General features: G+C 43.2%; 1 protein-coding gene across 9 annotated transcripts in view; it reads left to right on the top strand.

Annotated features, from left to right (window-relative positions):
- Nucleotides 1–20,633, top strand: part of RBM47 (RNA binding motif protein 47) — a 213,254-nt gene extending 192,621 nt beyond the window's left edge. For 5 of the 9 annotated variants that reach the window (XM_030921777.1, XM_030921773.1, XM_010384646.2 and 2 more), the window contains 4 exons: nt 4,898–6,051; nt 7,224–7,430; nt 10,989–11,200; nt 17,707–18,212. In XM_030921777.1, coding sequence (XP_030777637.1) covers nt 4,929–6,051; nt 7,224–7,430; nt 10,989–11,200; nt 17,707–17,946 — 1,782 coding nt within the window. In that variant the 5' untranslated portion in view covers nt 4,898–4,928 and the 3' untranslated portion in view covers nt 17,947–18,212. Of the gene's footprint in view, nt 1–4,897; nt 6,052–7,223; nt 7,431–10,988; nt 11,201–17,706 lie in introns of all 9 variants that reach the window. The other 4 variants (XM_030921772.1, XM_030921790.1, XM_030921794.1 and 1 more) reach the window with 4 other exon arrangements.
- The last annotated feature ends 346 nt before the right edge of the window (nt 20,634–20,979 follow it).

Below are 20,979 nucleotides of genomic sequence, written 5' to 3'. Positions count from 1 at the left end.
AACATGATAATAAGGAGAATAAAACTTGTAGGCCATAAGATTTTCTTGAATGTGTTAGCCTGAGTCAGGGTACCTTTTTTTTATTTTTTGAGACGGAGTTTCACTCTTGTTGCCCAGGCTGGAGTGCAATAGTGCCATCTCTGCTCACCACAACCACTGCCTCCCAGGTTCAAGGGATTCTCTTGCCTCAGCCTCCCAAGTAGCTGAGATTACAGGCATGTGCCACCACGCCCAGCTAATTTTGTATTTTTATTAGAGATGGAGTTTCTCCATGTTGGTAAGCCTGGTCTCGAACTCCTGACCTCAGGTGATCTGCCTGCCTCAGCCTCCCAAAGTGCTGGGATTATAGGCATAAGGCACCGCGCCCAGCCCCGTGTACCATTTTTTAATGGCCTCTAATGAAATCCTGATTTTATCGACTCTAATTTTTGTCTTTTTTGCATCTCTGAACCTTCTCGCTTTTTTTTAAGGATTTTGTTTTTACTGTGGTATATTATACATAACATTTTACCATTTTTCAGTGTATGGTTCAGTGGCATGAAGTATATTCACATGTTGTGCTGCCATCACCACCGTCCATCTCCAGACCTTTATTATCCCTAATTAAAACACCCACACCCACGAAGCACTAATTCCCCACTCCTCCCTTTCTCCAGCCCATGGTAACCACTAGTCTACTTTCTGTCTATGAATTTGACTACTCTAGGTACCTTATATAAGTGGAGTCATATAATATTTATCCTTTTGTATCTGGCTTATTTCACTGTTAGCATAATGTCTTCAGGGTTCTTCCATATTGTAGCACATATCAGAATTTTATTCAAGGCTGAATAAGCCAGGCACAGTGGCTCACACCTGTAATCCCAGCACTTTGGGAGGCCGAGGTGGGTGGAGCACCTGAGGTCAGGAGTTCAAGACCAGCCTGGCCAACATGGTGAAACCCCATCTGTACTAAAAATACAAAAATTAGCCGGGCATGGTGGTGTGCACCTGTAGTCCCAGTTACTTGGGAGGCTGAGGTGGAAGAATTGTTTGAACCTGAGAGGTGGAGGTTGCAGTGAGTGGAGATTGCACCACTGCATGCCAGCCTGGGTGACAGAGTGAGACTCTGTCTAAAAAAAAAAGAAAAAGAAAAAAGGCTTAATAATACTGCATTGTACATGTATACCACGTTCTGTTTATCAGAATCCATTGATCAACATTTGGGTTGCTTCCATCTTTTGGCAACTATAAATACGGTTGCTATTATACGAGTATCTATTTGGGTGTGTTGGGTATACACCTATAAGTGGAATTGCTGGATCAAATGGTAATTCTATGTTTAATTTTTTGAGGGACCATCATACTGTTTTTTTACAGCAGCTGTACCATTTTATATTCCTACCAGCATTGCATGAGGGTTTCAGTTTCTCCACGTCCTTGCCAATGCTTATTTCCTAGTTTTTGTTGTTTTTATAATAACTATCCTAATGAGTGTGAAGTAGTATGTCACTGTGGTTCTTACTTGTTTGTATGCAATATTTGTAGTTGGTGTAATAGACATAGCAAATGTGGATATTACATTAATCAATGTCTGGCTCTAATTAGATATATATGCATGTATGTATGCATTGATTCTTTTCCTCCAAAATTACAATATGGTTTATAAGAACATGTGAACAATAAGATAAATAATACAAACAGCTCAATTCATGTCACTGGGAAAACTGAAAAAATAGAAGACAACTAAAAAAGAAACTATAACCCAAATTAGATGAACAAGAAATTGTGTTGTAATGTCCCCTACAGTTACTAAAATTGGAGTGAAAAAAATCAGTCGTGAACTTCCTGGTGGCCAAAGTAAAAATAAAAACAGGGTCGCTAACATGGTTTGTTTACTACGGAAGATGAAAGCACAGGAAAAAAAGGCTTTTCTTGGCTCATTGATGTAAGAAATAAGCTATCGCTATTTTAAAATATGTACAGATAATTGTGTTACTGACACCAGCAGATTTCAGACGGAAAGCAAACAGGATTTTTTCTTATATTATTGGGGTTGGGATTGGCAATGACTCCATAGCCTGACTACTGTAAGACTGTTTTTGTGGGTAGAACAGTAGTTTCAAAGTGCAGTTGGGGTGACAGGAAGGCAACTCCACCTATCTCAGCAGAGAGATAAGTTCTATTCTCTTGGACTTTAGTCAGTTAATGTTGTATACAGTACAACAGGTAAGAGCTTGAACTGTGTCCTATGTATTTATATACATAGCTGGCATTTCCTGCCCAGGTCACAGATTGTAACTACATGGGTGTTTATACAAATAGTCTTCTTAAAAGTATATCTTTATCTTCCATTTCAAAGAAGGGAAAGGTCTTCATGTTCGAATTTAATGTTGAAATTTCTTGGTTGGGTGCAGTGGCTCATGCCTGTAATCCTAGCACTTTGGGAGGCCGAGGCAGGAGGATTGCTTGAACCCAGGAGTTCAAGACTAGCTGGGGTAACATAGTGAGACTCCATCTCTATTTTGATTGGGATCTTTTTTCTTTTTTTTTTTTTTCGTTCCTTTTTTTGTGGAGAACAAGGTCTTTCTATATTTCCCAGGCAGGTTTCAAACTCCTGGGCTCAAGTAATCCTCCCACCTCTGCCTCCCTAAATGCTGGGATTACAGTCACAAGCCACTGCGCCTGGCCCTCCATCTCTATTTTTAAAAAAAGAAAAAAAAAATCTTTTTCAACTTGAAACTGTAGAAACTAATGTATCATTTTCCAAGTATACTACAAAAAAATTTCATGATAACTGGAGATGTCAAAGCAGCTTCCAAGCACTTGAAGAAGAAAAAATAATAATAATAGAAGCCACATGTAACAGATATTTTTAAAGAACTGAAAATGTTTATCTTAAGAATTACTCTGAAATTGAAAGAATTGGTCTAAGATTTTACTCAAAAGTTTGGATGAAAAATAATAACTGACATTTCTTGAGCATTTATAATGTTCTAGGCACCATTCAAAATGCTGTGTATGTATTAACTCACTCCTCTAAACTTAATGAGGTTAACACTATTATTATCATTCCTATTTTATAGGTAGGGAAACTGAGGTGAGGCATGGAGCAGCTAACACTAGCAAGTATTAGAGCTGAGATTCACACACAAACATACGCAGTCTGGCTCCAGAAGCCACATACTTACCTGCTAAACCATATTGCCACTTGATACTAGAGCAAATTAACCACAGAAGGACTATTTTGGCCATCTGGCAAATAAATAGCTTAGATTTATTTTGTTTCATTATAGTTTTGTTTTTTCCTTCAATGATCAAATTCATTTTTATTATCCTTGAAATTTCCCTTAATATTCTTGTATACATCTCCTAGTCCTAAATTTTAAAAAAATGAATGATACTCCGGGTTCTAATTAATTGATGAAACCTTATACAGCCATTAAAGATGATGTTTTTACAAAGATTTTTAAGAATATGGAGGAATGCTTATAACATAAAGTAGCACCATGTAAATTAGGAAGAAGCCAGGCTTCGCCTTCCCGCCTCCTCAAGAAAACATCTGGAAAACAGATGGGAAAGTTTCATTGTGCTATTATTGGGTTGGAAAATTAGGAATAATTTCTTATGTACTTTTCTTAACTTTCTATAAAATTCAACTGAATGCTTTTATAGTCCAAAAAATGAAATAGATTTCATGTTTTTAAAGGCAAATTGGAGACTTTCATTACAAAAGTATAGTCTGCAGCTCTCCTATAGTATGCAATCTTATTGCATAATTTAGAATCATTTCCACAGAGCCCTCGGCCACATAAGCGGAGGTGGCACAGTTCAGACCTGCACTGTGATATGTGGGTGTTTAATTAAATTTTAAATCCAGCTCCTCAGTCACACTAGCTCCATTCCAAGTGCTCAGTAGCCACAAGTGGCAAGTGACAGCTTTTCTAACATCATAGAAAATTCTATTGCCCAGTATGGGTTTGGAAGAAAAAACAGGGAATCTGGAGCCAGAAAACTTGGAATCAAGTCTACCCTACGAGCTGACACTTGCTGTGTGAAATGGGGCAATTTACTCAACCTCTCTCAGCCTATTTCCCCATGACCAAATTGGGACTGAAGATAATACCACATACATATACAGAGGTTAAGAAGATTAAGAGAATGCAGGTGACAGTTCTCCGAAAACAATAGTGTGGTTTACCAGGTAGATGCTGCTTCCCAGGCCTCCAGCTTGAAGTCAGTCTAGCTTTTCGAGGACTGATTCCAAATCTTTGAATGCTTCACACCAAGAATTTTACCTGAATGCCACCATCAAAATCAGATTAGCTCTTATTACAGTTCCTAGACCAAGTCTGTGGCAATGTGGGCATTTCATTTCTTCCTTGTAAAAAGCTTTAATACACAGCTCTGTCCATACAGTGACACCTCCTAAAAGTTTTCTTTAATAATTTAAAATCTTCACTGTATTTCCATTCCTACAAAGAAAAAGACTCCCTTAAAAAAGAAAAGAAAAAAGGTTTGTTCACCAAAGAAGTAACGTGGAGTTTGTCAAATTCCATATAACAAGGAAATCAGGCGGAGTTAACGGTGCAGGAATGAAGAAAAAAACGTGAGGTTTTTACCAACAATGATAGCAGTTTCGCAAAACTTCAAAGCTGTCGGGGTACTGATGAAATGGAAGTACTTGCTCATTCTGATTTTTTTTTCCTAACTCACTTCTGGTTCTTGCTACAAGACAACTTGACTATTTTAGACAAGTGTAGGGCTGCTGCATTTCCAGAACGCCTCCATCCTATTTCTCATTTAAACCACCTCACCTTCCCTGTGGCCTATGAATGCATACTTGCAAGGCTGCGGAACAACCCAAAGGAGGCAAGATCCAGCGGTTCCCCACTCACGCTCCTTTCTGCTTCCCCAGGTTTCCGCCAGCTGTGGATGCCTTTGACATTATGACCGCAGAGGATTCCACCGCAGCCATGAGCAGTGACTCGGCCGCCGGGTCCTCGGCCAAGGTGCCCGAGGGCGTGGCGGGCGCGCCCAACGAGGCGGCACTGCTGGCGCTGATGGAGCGCACGGGCTACAGCATGGTGCAGGAGAACGGGCAGCGCAAGTACGGCGGCCCACCGCCCGGCTGGGAGGGCCCGCACCCGCAGCGCGGCTGCGAGGTCTTCGTGGGCAAGATCCCGCGCGACGTGTACGAGGACGAACTGGTGCCCGTGTTCGAGGCCGTGGGCCGCATCTACGAGCTGCGCCTCATGATGGACTTCGACGGCAAGAACCGCGGCTACGCCTTCGTCATGTACTGCCACAAGCACGAGGCCAAGCGCGCAGTGCGCGAGCTCAACAACTACGAGATCCGCCCGGGCCGCCTGCTAGGTGTGTGCTGCAGCGTAGACAACTGCCGCCTCTTCATCGGCGGGATCCCCAAGATGAAGAAGCGCGAGGAGATCCTGGAGGAGATCGCCAAGGTCACCGAGGGCGTGCTGGACGTGATCGTCTACGCCAGCGCGGCCGACAAGATGAAGAACCGTGGCTTTGCCTTCGTGGAGTACGAGAGCCACCGCGCGGCTGCCATGGCTCGCCGCAAGCTCATGCCCGGCCGCATCCAGCTGTGGGGCCACCAGATCGCCGTGGACTGGGCCGAGCCCGAGATCGACGTGGACGAGGATGTGATGGAGACGGTGAAGATCCTCTACGTGCGCAACCTCATGATCGAGACCACAGAGGACACCATCAAGAAGAGCTTCGGCCAGTTCAACCCTGGCTGCGTGGAGCGCGTCAAGAAGATCCGCGACTACGCCTTCGTGCACTTCACCAGCCGCGAGGATGCCGTGCACGCCATGAACAACCTCAACGGCACTGAGCTGGAGGGCTCGTGCCTGGAGGTCACGCTGGCCAAGCCCGTGGACAAGGAGCAGTACTCGCGCTACCAGAAGGCAGCCAGGGGTGGCGGCGTGGCCGAGGCGGCGCAGCAGCCCAGCTACGTGTACTCCTGCGACCCCTACACGCTGGCCTACTACGGATACCCCTACAACGCGCTCATCGGGCCCAACAGGGACTACTTCGTGAAAGGTTAGTGGGGGCTCTTCTCCTGGGTGGGGCCCTCAAGAACTTTGCCTCCTAGGCAGGGGGCACCAGGGATATCATGGCTGGCATTTGCTGAGCTGGTAGGTGCTGAAGGCCCTCCCACCCTCCTTTTGGGTTTGCATTCTGGGTCTAGTTCTTTGCTGGCACCGAAGGCCGTCACTTCTGCAGCATTGATAGAAATACAGGTCGTTCTGGGGTGAGCGGTAAAATCACATGGGTGTGCAAACACTGGCATTCTGCCTTGCCGGGGTCCACCGCGTTAGGGGCTCGTCCACCAATCTCTTGGTGCTTGGGTTAAGACCTGCTTGTGCGGGCGCCTATAGTCCCAGCTACTCGGGAGGCTGAGGCAGGAGAATGGCGTAAACCCGGGAGATGGAGCTTGCAGTGAGCTGAGATCCGGCCACTGCACTCCAGCCCGGGCGACAGAGCGAGACTCCGTCTCAAAAAAAAAAAAAAAAAACCTGCTTGTGATATTAAATCTTAAGATGTTGGTGGAGTCAATGATTTTTAATTTTGTTTTTTGTTATCATTGGTTAGGATATAATGAAACACAGCATTACCTGGAAAATAAGATACATAGGTTCTGGGTCCTGTTCTCTGATTAACTAGGTCTGTGACTTTAGTCACTTTAGTCTCCCCTGGCCTGTTTTCTCAAGCATGAAATGAGGAAGGTGGACTAGCAAATCCTCTTCCAAATCTAACTTTTTTAAAACAAATTATTTAATTGTGTATATATATGTATTTGGAGACAGGGTCTCACTATGTTGCCCAGGCTGGTCTTGAACCCTGGGCTCAAGCCATCCTCTAGCCTTAGCCTCCCAAAGTGCTGGGATTAGAGGCATAAGACACCGCACCTGGCCCCAATTTTTTTGGGGGGGAGTGGGTATTCTATGAATGTTTTTCTTTACTGAAATTGCAGATACAATCCTAGAAACTCACCCTGCAAGTTTGCCTCTTGTACTAAGCAGACATGCTTAGGATGCAAATCTAGGCTGAAATAGAATGTTGGAAGCATCTTTACCAGCCTATTAAAGAGCGAAGGTGTAGCCACCTGCAACTTAGACTGGAGCAGTTAAATGCTGAGAACTGAGGGCTGAGGTCTGCCTCCAGCACCATCACTGTTGGTTGCTCATCATCTTTTGTGTTGTTATTACAAGCAGGCAGCATAAGAGGCCGAGGGCGAGGTGCAGCTGGCAACAGAGCCCCGGGGCCCCGGGGTTCCTACCTCGGGGGATATTCTGCTGGCCGTGGTATATATAGCCGATATCATGAAGGGAAAGGAAAGCAGCAAGAAAAAGGATATGAACTTGTGCCGAATTTGGAAATCCCTACCGTCAACCCAGTTGCCATTAAACCTGGTACAGGTCAGTATAAACCAGATTGAGAATGCACCCATTCAGCATAAATCCCAGCCCTTCTGTTAGAAGTGAATCCAAGCCTTTCTCGGGCTCTCACATCTGCACAGGGGTTCCTCCTCTCCCAGGCAGCTAGAGACAAGGCAAAAAGAAAGTGGCCCCCTGGACCTCCTTATCTAGAACTTCAGGGGATGGTGTAGCTTTGACCATGGTCAAATCAAACTTGCCTGAAGTAAGGTTTTCTTTTTTCCTTTTTTTTTTTTTTTTTTTTTTTTTTTGAGACAGAGTCTCGCTCTGTCACCCAGGCTGGAGTGCAGTGGCATGATCTCGGCTCACTGCAAGCTCCGCCTCCTGGGTGCACACCATTCTCCTGCCTCAGCTTCCAGAGTAGCTGGGACTACAGGCGCCCACCACCACGCCCGGCTAATTTGTTTTATATATATATATGTATTTTTTAAGTAGAGATGGGGTTTCACTGTGTTAGCCAGGATGGTCTCGATCTCCTGACCTCATGATCCGCCTGTCTCGGCCTCCCAAAGTGCTGGGATTACAGGCGTGAGCCACTGCGCCCGGCCGTGCAGTAAGGTTTTCAAAGGGTTATCACCCATTGTTATGCTTTTTCTCAGTCTGTGGCTAAGTAGGGAGAGTTGTGGGGTGAAGAAAGGAAGAACATGAGGCTCTCTGTATCTTCTGTCAGGTAAAACCTATCTTTTCCTTACTCAGGCCTATTTCTGCCCCAACCATCTGATGTCGGAGGGTAGAGTTTATTGGCCCATTCTGAGAGTTGTTGGGAAGGGCAGAAAATTCCTCTTCAGAAGTCAGCAGCACCTTTTGTCCCTTGTCATGGTCTGAGCAAATAAAATGCTTGGGGACAAGGCAGTGGTCAAAGTTTTGTTGTTGTTGTTGTTTGAGATGGAGTCTTGCTCTGTCACCCAGGCTAGAGTGCAGTGATCTTGGCTCACTACAACCTCCACCTCCCAGGTTAAGCGATTCTCCTGCCTCAGCCTCCCCAGTAGCTGGAACTACAGGCGCGCACCACCATGCCGGTTACTTTTTGTATATTTAGTAGAGGTGGGGGTTTCGCCATGTTGCCCAGGCTGCTCTCGAACTCCTGATCTCAAGTGAGCCGCCCCCCTCAGCCTCCCAAAGTGCTGAGATTATAGGCATGAGCCACCGCACCTGGCCTTTGGTGAAAGTTTTTGCAGCTAATTCCCTGGTTTCTAATTTCCAGCACTCATTTCCTCCTCTAGCTGGATCAGTAGATTGGGAGTAGGGATGCTCAATAATTTCAAGCCAGGGACCTTGAACTTTGCTTTCACCTCCAGGCCCCACAAACCTGTTTATCAATGTTGTTAGTGCCCATGGCCATCTAACGTGAGGCCAGTCTTCTGATCCAAACCTGCAAAGAACATTAACTCCATTGTGTGAGTCTAGCACGAACTCACGCAGCACCCCGCAGAAGCATCCAAACACATGGAAAACTCAGTCCGTGGGTGACTGGCGTGACCCTTCTCCAGACGCCCTCCCTGGCTTCAGCAGGAGGAGGTTGAAGAACTGTTCAGAGCCCAGCTACTCTGATTTTCTTCTGGTTCAGATTGTACACCTCTTTCCCTCGCTAAAATAGAGTCAAGGAATCTGTGCATTTGGGACATAGGTATGCATTGGCCTCATAGGGTTAAAAAGTATTTTGCTAGTTGAACTTTCTTTTGATGATTTTTGTTTTTTTTTTTTTTTTGGCCTGTGTAAAAATTCTGCAATTTCTGCAATTAAGTGACTCCTTAGACTAGATTGCCTTTTAAATGTCATTGGCACTGTAGGCAAAGTAAAACTGATCCTACAGCTCTGTAACTTAATAAAATAGAGCGTGGATATGGGAGTTGTCACTTCTACTTGTTGGGAAGGGGACTCCTGTTGGCAAATTACAGTAGCTTAAGGTTTAACAAGAGAAAAGAACTGTTAAATAATCTTTAGTCATGTAAAGTTGTGTCCTGGAGGCTGAGGTAGAAATTCCCGTGGGCTGATAGCCAGAACAATTCATTTACTTCATACAACCTCTTGTAGCTTAAACTCACAACCCTCTCTGGGCCCCATCCGTTGGCGTTGGTGTCTATTTCCGATCATCCGGAAAATGAGAACATTGTATTTTAGGAGAGGCACCAGGGTGGTGGTGAAGTATCCAGGCGCAAGACCAGTGGAAGATATGGTTGGAAAGGCAGGTAAAATATTTGATTCAGGTTTTAGGTATATTTTATCGAATGGCCATACCATTGTTTAGCTTATAATCATTTGTCTCTTTACCTTTGATTGAGTCTATCCTTATTAGAATAAATGTACCTAGAGTTGGAGAAAACCAGAAATAGAAAGATTCTTTGTGTACACATTTCATATTTTTGCTTATCCTTTCAACACACACAAACACACACATACACCCCCCACCGCCCCCTGACACACACACATCAGGGCTAGTATCTTTCCTTTTGATCTCTTCTTACTGTACCTTGACATTCAATAGCTGCTATCTGTTTGAATCTCTCCTTGAAATCATAATTTTGGACTTGCAGAAATTCTTTGAATCGGGAGGTCCCACTAAAAGCCAATCACTCCACAGCTTCGCTACTTTGAGTGGACATGAAGAAATTGGGGAATGTGCTATTTTTTTTTTAACCATGTGTTTTTCCTTGAATCGGTAATGCTAAAATCTGAAATACAGGGTGGGGAGGATGTATGCAGGTCTGAGTTCTCAAAATGAAACCCTCAACAGCACCTGTTTCTTAAATAGTGGTGAAAGTGAAAAAAAGGCAGTGGGACTGGTAATGAGTGAGGTGAGTAGGAAGGAACAGGCGGGCCCAACTCTCACAGGCGGTAGGCCTCAAGCCTCTGATCTCACTTCTTTGTCTAAGCCTGTTTTCCCATAGTCAGAGGCCCTTTCTTGCTCAGTAGGACATCAAGAATAAGATTCAAACTGTGATTTTTCTGTAGAAATAGAAAATATTGGTGCAGAAGCCTAACTCTAGGGGTCTCTTCCACGACAGGCAGGGGTAGTTACCTGCCACCGCCTATCCCTTCCTCTTGGGGAGCAGGCATCTGGGTACATGGCTTGTACTGAGAGAACAATAGTGAGCCTGGAGAGGCCCCTGACCTCTAAATGTGGTTCTAAAAAAATATCTTAGGCTGGGTGCGGTGGCTCACACCTGTAATCTCAGCACTTTGGGAGGCCAAGGCAGTTGGATTGCTTGAGCTCAGGAGTTCAAGAACAGCCTGGGCAATGTGGCGAAACCCTGTCTCTACAACAACAACAGAAAATAGCTGGGCAAGGTGGCCTGTGCCCGTAGTTCCAGCTACTCAGGAGGCTGAGGTGGGAGGATCGCTTGAGGTCAAGAGATTGAGGCTGCAGTGAACCTTGATCGCACCACTGCATTTCAGCCTGGGCCACAGAGTGAGACCCTGTCTCAAAAGAAAGAAAAGTTTTTTAAAAAATAAAAATAAAAAATATCTTAGAGCAAGTGCTGGACCCCCCTCAGCGACTGAAAGTGATTGACCCATTTTTCCTTCTTGCTTCTCTTGCAGTAGCCATCCCTGCCATTGGGGCCCAGTATTCCATGTTCCCAGCAGCTCCAGCCCCTAAAATGATTGAAGATGGCAAAATCCACACAGTGGAGCACATGATCAGCCCCATTGCTGTGCAACCAGACCCAGCCAGTGCTGCTGCCGCCGCAGCTGCTGCAGCCGCAGCCGCAGCCGCCGTCATTCCCACCGTGTCGACGCCACCGCCTTTCCAGGTAGAGTTCTTATTGCAGTCGTTGTTATTTGCGTGTGAAGCCTCTCTTTATCCTGGATTTATTTAGTATTCAGCACTGAGAATTTACCATGTGGCTGGCTCTCTGTTACAGCTATGCAGTTGGGTGACACAAAGCATTTTGAATTTGAATCATGACAGAAAAAAATAATTGTAATTAATTGTACTACCCTAATAATATCATTGTTAAGGGTGGGAATCAATATGTAAAAATGATGTGTAATTTTTCATAGTGTCATAATATTGTGCATATCTGTTTTTTAAATAGCACTGGATAATTTTTAGCTCATGATACTAAAGAGCTGATGCACAAAGTCCAGGGAACGATTTTGCATTTTCACATTTCGCACTGAGGCTCAATGAAGATTTCTTTAAAAAATGTTAACCCCTAGTGGGTGTGTGTGTGGGTGTGTGTGTGTGTGTGTGTGTGTGTGTAAAGAGAGAGAGAGAAAGAACATCTGTATAGATATGTAAAATTTTATGCTGGGTAGAGTGGCTCATGCCTGTAATCCCAGCACATAGGGAGGTCAAGATAGGAGGATCACTTGAGGCCAGGAGTTCAGGACCAGCCTAGGCAACATGGTGAGACAGTGTCTCTCCAAATATATATATTTTTTAATTAGCCTGGCATGGTGGCGTATGCCTGTAGTCCCAGCTACTGGAGAGGCTGAGGCAGGAGGACCGTTTGACCAGCCTTGAGGTCAAGGCTGTAGTGAGCTGTGATTGCACCACTGCACTCCAACCTGGGCAACAGAGTGAGACCCTGTCTCAAAAAAATTTTTACAAAATATGCCCATAATCCTCTCCTCCAACCATATCTAAACTCATCTTACCATGTTGGCCTCCTTCCCCACCTTTGTTCATACTGTATCCTGGTTTCTTTATTCTCATCTCTTCCATAGAATCTTCCCCATCCACCTCCTAGAGAAATGTTCTCTCCTGTACTCCTCATTACTACATCATTACTTGGCCTATGGCTGCCAATGTGTTCTATCTTCCAAGGAAAATGAAGCTCCTCCAAACCAAAGACTGTGTCTTGTTTCTTTGCATCTTCACCTCATAGGACATAGGGAGGACATCCATTTAACAGAAGAAAATCTTGTTAAAGCTGTTCTCTGTGAGGCAGTGAATCGCGAATACTAATCACAAGTACTCAGGCCCAAGATCCCTTATCCAACTGAAAAAGAATTATCCAGGCCACTTTTTTTCATTTTTGATTTTTGATTTTTTTGAGACAGAGTCTCACTCTGTCACCCAGGCTAGAGTGCATGGCTCACTGCAACCTCAACCTCCCTGGTTCAAGCGATCCTCCCACCTCAGCCTCCCAAGAAGTTGGGACCACAGACACACACCACCATGCCCGGCTAACTTTTTTATATGTAGGGACAAAGTCTTGCTATGTTGCCCAAACTGGTATTGAACTCCTGGGCTCAAGCGATCCTCCCACCTCAACCTCCCAAAGTGTGGGATTACAGGCCTATATTTTTTAAAAGACAGAGATTGTTAGACTCTAATCCCTGAAGATTCCAATTCAGCCAAACTGGGCTGGGGTCCTAGAACTGATATTTTGCACAGCTCCTCAGTGATTCTGAAACAGCCAGGCCTCTGACCCTCCACAGTAGGATGCTGTTTACTTGCTTTTGCTCACTCTGAACGCTAGTCTTGACTGTGTTATTCAGAAAGGGCAGACTCACTGAAGCTTATTTGTCTTTCAGTCTGTCATTAAGTATTCTTTAACTTGGGATTTCTGAAAGACAAAAAGAGGAACTGTTGTAAATGACACTGTAGAGTAACAACTAAGTGTAGTTATGGTACTTGTGGACTGACGGTAAATATTTACAATAACTTAGCAGCAGTACTTAGTGGAATTTTGATAATAATTTCTAATTCTTCTTTACTAAGAAACTCATGAACATTTGTCTTTGATGTGCACTGTGAGTTCTGGTCAGGTCCAAATTCCAGGCACCATAATCATGCTCTGACTATTTCTGTCTCCTATCAGTCTGCACTGGCTGTTGCCATCGGGGTTCTTTTTGTTTTTTTTGAGACGACATTTAACTCTGTCGCCCAGGCTGGAGTGTAGTGGCGCGATCTCGGCTCACTGTAACCTCCGCCTCCCAGGTTCAGGTGATTCTCCAGCCTTAGCCTCCCGAGTAGCTAGGACTACAGGCACGTGGCCACCATGCCTGGCTAATTTTTTGTATTTTTTTAGTGGAGACGGGGTTTCCACTTCATTGAGCCACAGTTTGAAATGTGAAAATGTGAAATCGTTCCCTGGACTTTGTGCATCAGCCCTTTAACAGGTTTCACCTGTTAGCTAGGATGGTCTTGATCTCCTGACTTCATGATACGCCCTCCTCAGCCTCCCAAAGTGCTGGGATTACAAGGCCATGAGCCACCACGCCCAGCCACCATCAAGGTTCTTATTTGCAGTCTTCGCTTACCCTCCCCTAGCTTTAATCATCCTGCCTTACGTTGTAGGCACTCAGGGGTGTTCTTGTTTAGCCATTTAGTTAAAGCAAGGATAACCGCTCCTCCTTGACAAGAGGGAAGACTGCAGGGACTCTTCACCTGAATTAGAGGCACATTTTTTGGGGGTTTTTGTTTTGTTTTTTGTTTTTTTGAGATGGACTCTTACTTTGTCACCCAGGCTGGAGTGCAGTGGTGGGATCTCAGCTTACTGCAACTTCTGCCTCCAGGGTTCAAGCGATTCTCCTGCTAGAGGCACTTTTTAAAGATGGGTAAATGTTTCTCCCACTACCACCATTGCATTTTTCTTTATTCCTGCTCTTTGATATGCTGTATTATTGCAATTGTATAGTGGTCCCCCCTTATCCCTGGGGGATACATTCCAAAATCCCCAGTGGATGCCTGAAACACAGATATTACCAAACCCATAATATACTATGCACAAATTTTTTTTCCTTCTTCACAGTTTCACAGATAGAAAATTTCTTTCTTACTGTAGATCTTAGCAACCTCAGCATAGGATTTTTTTCTTTCCTTATTAAGTAGAGAACTTTCCCCTTTTCACTTAGAGGAAGGCCTTTAGTGCTCCTCGTTGGCTTATCCGAAATGCCAGCATCTGTACTCTTGCACTTTGGGGCTGATATTAAGTAAAATAAGGGCCCCTTGGCGGTCAGTCTGATAACCCAGATGGCTACTAAGTGACATGGGCGTGGAGCACAGACAGTGTGGCTTTCCTGGACAAAGGGATGATTGGTGTCCTGGGTAGGACAGAGAGGGAAGGCATGAGATTTCATAGAGCTACTCAGAAGGGTGCACAATTTAAAACTTATGAATTGTTTATTTCTGAAATTTCAGTTTAATATTTTCAGACGTCAGTTGATCACAGGTAGCTGAAACCATGGAAAGCAAAACCAAGTGCTTCCCCATGTATTCTCATTTTACAGATAAGAAAATTAAGGCCCAGCAAGGTGACAGAACTGCTAGCCAAGAGTAGAATTGCGATTAGGAGATCAGGTCCCTGATCTGTGTATGCTCTGTCCTTACAGTATGGTGAATGCCATATAAAAGGAACATCACACGAATGAAAAGAGAAGCCATGGGTTTGGGGACCTACTCTTGATTCCAGGCCATAAGCCAGCGCACATCTATGTGCAAAACTTAGTGTTTGAGTGGACAGCCTGAACCCAGGTATTGGGCCAGCCTGTAGTACATGGCAAGGTCTCTCTCACATGTTGCCTTCCCTGCCATTTCCTCTCCCTTTTTGCACTGGTTATTAAACCTACATCCACACATGTGGAAAAGATGGCTTGTGTCTTGCTGTGAACACAGTCTTTCCAGTTCCGGAGCTCCTCTCCCTGGTTGTAAAATGTCGCTGATGAGACACTCATTGTTTAGTGTTTAGGAAGCAAGTTAACATAGGGCTAAAAGTGCAGACTGCAGAGTCATACATTGCATTGCTTAAAAGCTGTGTCACGGCTGGGTGCGGTGGCTCAAGCCTGTAATCCCAGCACTTTGGGAGGCCGAGACAGGCGGATCACGAGGTCAGGAGATCAAGACCATCCTGGCTAACACGGTGAAACCCCGTCTCTACTAAAAAAAAAATACAAAAAACTAGCCGGGCGAGGTGGCGGGCGCCTGTAGTCCCAGCTACTCGGGAGGCTGAGGCGGGAGAATGGCATAAACCTGGGAGGCGGAGCTTGCAGTGAGCTGAGATCCGGCCACTGCACTCCGGCCTGGGCGACAAAGCGAGACTCCGTCTCAAAAAAAAAAAAAAAAAAGAGCTGTGTCACTTTGTGCAGGTCATTTAACACTTCCACACAACTCCATATAATCATAGTACCAACTGTACCGGTGGCTGTGATGATTCAATACTGTCATACAAATAAGGCACTTAGAACAGTGCCTGGCAGATGGTAGTCTCTGAGTTTGGGGTTTGGTTTTGGTTTTGTTTTGTTTTGTTTTGTTTTGTTTTGTTTTGTTTTGTTTTGTTTGAGACAAGGTCTCACTTCCATTGCCCAGGCTGGAGTGCAGTGGTGCAATCTTGGCTCACTGCAACCTTGAATTCCCAGGCTCACGTGGTGATCCTCATGCCTCAGCCTCTTGAGTAGCTAGAACTACAGGAGTACGCACCGCCATGCCTGCCTAAGTTTTGTATCTTTTGCAGAAACTCCTGGCCTCAGCATCCCAAAGTGCTGGGATTACAGGCATGAGCCATCTCACCCAGCCTCTGAGTTAATTGTTATCATTATCATTATCATTATAAATTAAAATTATTATAAATTATAATTACTATCTGATTATAGTTTTTAAAAGTACTCTTAGGCTAGAAGTTCCTTTGAGCACAATTTTGGAACTCTGATTTGCAAATTTTGTAACAGAAATTAGAACTAATTCCTTTATAAAAATCTGGGAAGAAATAATTACTTTAATTCACCATTTCATAGATGCTGAATTGTTTATTTTGAAGATGTATTAAGATATAGGGAGATCATACCAGCATTTACTACAAGGCATTCTATGGCTCATGAGGTGCACCAAATATTTTGTTAAATGAATGTTTTATTTTATCCAAAATCTCTTTTCAATGAAGCATCTCACAGAACTAGTTCGATGGCAAACACTTTGGGAAATACTGAACCGCAGTCTTCCCATTCGTACTCCTGTTTGTTCTGAAAACATCTTATGTTGCACTTTCAAGTAGACAGAAGGAAGTAGCAGGGGCTTTTCTAGAGCCAGTGGTGGCTGTCGACAGTTCAGGCAACTTTACTTAGCTTGTCCTTCCCCACTTCCTCATTTGGAAACGACTCCTTATCCTTCAAAACCCAGCTTAAATATCCCTGCTGCAGACATTTTCTCCAACTTCCCCGTTAGCTGGTTCTTTCTGTAAGCTTCTACAACAATTTGTATACATTAATGGTGTCATCTCTTAGGTGGGAGATGATGGAAACCATCACATTGGCTGAAAATTATGTATGGTCACAATTTTTTAAGGTCACAGCTTAAGAAGCTGCCCCTTTGTAGATCAGTATATTTTGTTTCTCCAAGTTGACACAGTCTGCTCCTCTCTCTGTCTTTGAGACAGATCATATTCCATCAGTTAAGTATGAGTTGAGGCTGCTGGCATGTATCTAGAGACCATGTTTAAGGAAAAATACTGATTTTTAATTACTGTGAAATCAACTGTGTGGAGGGTAGATTCTCCACTGCCTTCTGTAGCTCACTCTGGGGCATAGACTTATTGAGTGGAATAGTAAGTAGAAGATTCTAGAATACGTACAGAGAAGGTCCTCCTTATCCACAGGTTCTGCATCTGGATTCAACCAACCATGGCTTGAAAAAATAAAGACAATAAAAAATAACAATACAACAATAAAAAATAATACAAATGTCAAAATACAATATAACAAATATTTACATAACATTTGCATCATATTAGGTATTATAAGTGATCTCGAGATTATTTTTAAAGTATATGAGAGAGGCCAGGCGTTGTGGCTCATGCTCGTAATCCCACCACTTTGGGATGCTGAGACAGGAGGATTACTTCAGGCCAGGAGTTCAAGACCAGCCCTGGGCAACATAGTGAGACCTTATCTCTATGAAAAAAAAATTTTTTTATAGTATACAGGAGAATATGCATAGGTTAAATGCAAATATGCCATTTTCTCTCAGGGACTTGGGCATCTGAGGATTTTGGTATCCATCGAAGCCCTGGAGCCAGTCCCCTGTGAGGATACTGAGGGGCAACAGTATTTCACCTTTCCCTCAGCCTTCCAGGCCTCTCACTTTCACAAGGTTGCATCACTCACAAGTGGAGTTTGAGGATGCAGCTCCACTTTACCTCTTCAGTGGCTCTTATCCCACTTCCTTACAATAATTGCTATTTGCCCGCCCCTCTGCCTTCCTCTCCCTTGCTTTTATGTCTTTATATTCCCAACTTCTGGGAGACGCTTATTGAATGAATGGATGATAGGCACATACACGTGTTCAGGAAGGCTCCTTTTTGTCTCTTCTCCTCAGGGTCGCCCAATAACTCCAGTATACACGGTGGCTCCAAATGTTCAGAGAATTCCCACTGCCGGGATCTACGGGGCCAGTTACGTGCCATTTGCTGCTCCGGCCACAGCCACAATCGCCACACTACAGAAGAACGCGGCAGCCGCGGCCGCCGTGTATGGAGGATACGCAGGCTACATACCTCAGGCCTTCCCTGCTGCTGCCATTCAGGTCCCCATCCCCGACGTCTACCAGACATACTGAGGCTGGTGACCAGCGCGAAGACAAACCACACGAACACCACTGAAGGAACGCTTGACTATTTATGAAGAAGGAACCTGTTGAATTCGCACATGCAATATGAAAGTGAAGAATGTTCGCAGATTTATTTCTGAAATATTTTATATACATGAAGTTTTCACTAGTTTTTTAAGACTATTTTCAACTTAGCAGGCCTGCGTTTATACATTTCCAAAAGACTTGTAATGGTTCGTGCCTTCATACCATCTTTTAAAAATTTGTATGCTGTACTACATTTGTATAGAGGTTTTTGTTGTTGTTTTTTTTTTAAGGATATATTTTCAGTATGAAGGTTATTTTCTTAACTTCTGCACTCCAGAGATTTCTATTTTGTAGTACCTTCAATAATATATCAACTATATATTAAAAAAGCACACTTGAGCAGCTAGGGAACTGTTTTGAAAACTATATACAATATTTAAAGATACAAACAGTAGTGCTTAAAAATACTACATAAAACATTATTTTAAAGGTTATACTGGAAAGTGCAATTTTAAAATGAGTAAAATCTTTGTATTTCTGCTGGCATTAAGGGTTGATGGTGTTACCATGTATCATCATGGCGGTACTATTTTTTAAAAGAAACACTGAATCTCTCCTTAAGCCAACATTGAAAAGACCTGCCACACTTCTGAGTCCAAACACTGGAAAGCTCTCCTTTGCCATCATTAGCAGGGCTCATTCTCCATGTGCCTTAACCTTAAACATGCCCCTACTACCCCATCTCTCACCCTGTCCCCTCCTCCCCAAATTCCCAGTCCCTCCGCAATGTCTGGCAAGCCTAGGACTGATGAATAGCTCTGAAAGAGAGAGGAGCTGGTGGCTTTTATACTTCTTCCTGGGTTTTTGTTGGGGTCTGTTGTTTCGTTGTATGTTTTTTGTTTTGTTTTGTTTTGGTTGGGGAAGTATTACCTTCTATGTGTGCTATTTTCAGTAGCGTAAGTTCAAGGTTTTAATCGAGCTGCATAAGACACCTTTGCATAGCTATTTAATTGCCCAATATAAAACTTTAATGCCATTTCTAATGCTTTTATTCATTTTTGAAGTATGAGTTTGTAGGGACAAAGAATGTATGTTATAGACAAGACCCCCAGAGACTCTTGTCAGCAGAAAGTTATGCTTCTAGTTGCCTTACCATGTTTCATGCAAAACTGTCCGTGGTCCTCAAGGGTGTTGGAAACATTTTGTTTATTAAATCTCTCTTCCCTTGCTGTGCACTTGATGGGTGAACTGAATTGGGGTGTGCACATCCAGGAGGAGGAGGAGAGACCTGTAGAAGTTTAAAGATAGTTTGTAAATATCTTCTAATGCTTGTTTTTAGTCCTTTTATGTTGCAGAAGTTCATGGTATGTAGTTTAATGCAAAATGAAACCATTTTATTTCAATGTTATTAAAAAGGTTTGTTTTATTATAAGGAAGTTAATGTATTGTTGCAGTGTTTTGTGCCTGTTTAAAGGCTTTTGTTTAGCAGAGTGAATGTAAAATACAGTAAAATGTTAAGATTGTCATCTACTTTTAAAAAATATATATATCAACTTGGAATTGTTTTTTAAAGGCTCAATCAAGGAAGTGAGGTGTGCAATAAGGTAGCAAGTACACAGTTGCGTTTTTATGTCATATTAGAGATCCATACAATCTTTCCACTCATGGGATTTTTGTTGATGGCTGAATTCTTGTGGATTCATAAGAGGATCATGCCCTTAGCAAGTACTTTTGTTTTGTTTTAAATTAAGAGATTCCCAAATACCTTTTCCCCCCTCATCTTGAGATGAGATGAATTTCTATGTGTAAGCAATATTTATTTAACTATTCTATAAAATTATTGAGTGCCTCCTGAGGCCTTTAAGCACCCCTAACATTTCTTTCCATCATTCTTTTAAATGACATAAAGTAATTGTGCAATGTTCCTGATGATGTACCCCGCAAGCTGCATTGAAACTCAAATCTGTTGGAATGAGTGACTCAACAAAATGTAATTTGGATCAGATCCTCATCCCTTGACTATGTGAAAAAAGTACTCTCCTTCTAGTGAAGAATTGTCACAGAGTTTCACTGGATGAAACCGTGACCCAGTATTCTTACTGTATTTTACGTATGCCTGTAAATTATTTTCGAAGAAGAAGAAGAGGAGGAGGAGGAGGAGGAAGAGGAAGAGGAGGAAGGGGAAGAGAAAGGAAGGAAGGAAGGAAGGAAGAAAGAAAGAAAGAAAGAAAGAAAGAAAGAAAGAAAGAAAGAAAGAAAGAAAGAAAGAAAGAAAGAAAGAAAGAAAGAAAGAAAGAAAGAAAAGAAAAAAACAATGATACTTTAACATGGCAACCACCAAACTCCCTTAAAAACAAACGTTGGGGACATAGCTAGTTAAGTATCAGTGAGCCTCCAATCTGGGACTTATCTGTTCCTATTGTTTCAAAACCATTTCACGTACACTACTGAGATAAGTTTATAACTTGAAATGTGAACTTTTTTTTTTTTAGTGTTAAGAACAAACTATATAAATGTAAAAAAAAAGTTTTAGAGTTCTGTTTTCAAACATTGCTAGTGGTTTAGTTAACTTTAGCTGCTTTATATTTGACAAGCTTTTATTTAGATCTTGCTCCATTTACAGTACATTTTTAGGATGTATGTAGTAAATAAAGCTTTCTTTAAAGCAATTGCAAGACCTTATTTTAAATTGTGTTTTCTTTATACTGATTTATTTTTTCTAAAATAATTAGGAAAACCCTTACAGCATAGAAAGGATTGGCTAAGTCGATATTTTCCACTGGAGAAATCAGCAAGTTATGGTCATGTGTTTGTCTTGGGACTACCACTGGAGATGGGTTACATCAGCCAAGTGCGGTGGCTCACTCCTGTAATCCTAGCGCTTTGGGAGGCCAAGGCGGACAGATCACCTGAGGTCAGGAGTTTGAGACCTGTCTGGCCAACAGGTGAAATCCCGTCTCTACTAAAAATAAAAATAAAAAATAGCCAGGTATAGTGGTGGGTGCCTGTAGTCCC

The sequence above is a fragment of the Rhinopithecus roxellana genome, chromosome 2 (assembly GCF_007565055.1).
Source record: "Rhinopithecus roxellana isolate Shanxi Qingling chromosome 2, ASM756505v1, whole genome shotgun sequence".
NCBI classification, from domain to species: domain Eukaryota; kingdom Metazoa; phylum Chordata; class Mammalia; order Primates; family Cercopithecidae; genus Rhinopithecus; species Rhinopithecus roxellana.
Note: the sequence above shows the minus strand (reverse complement) of the source record. Positions and strands in the feature narration are given on the sequence as shown.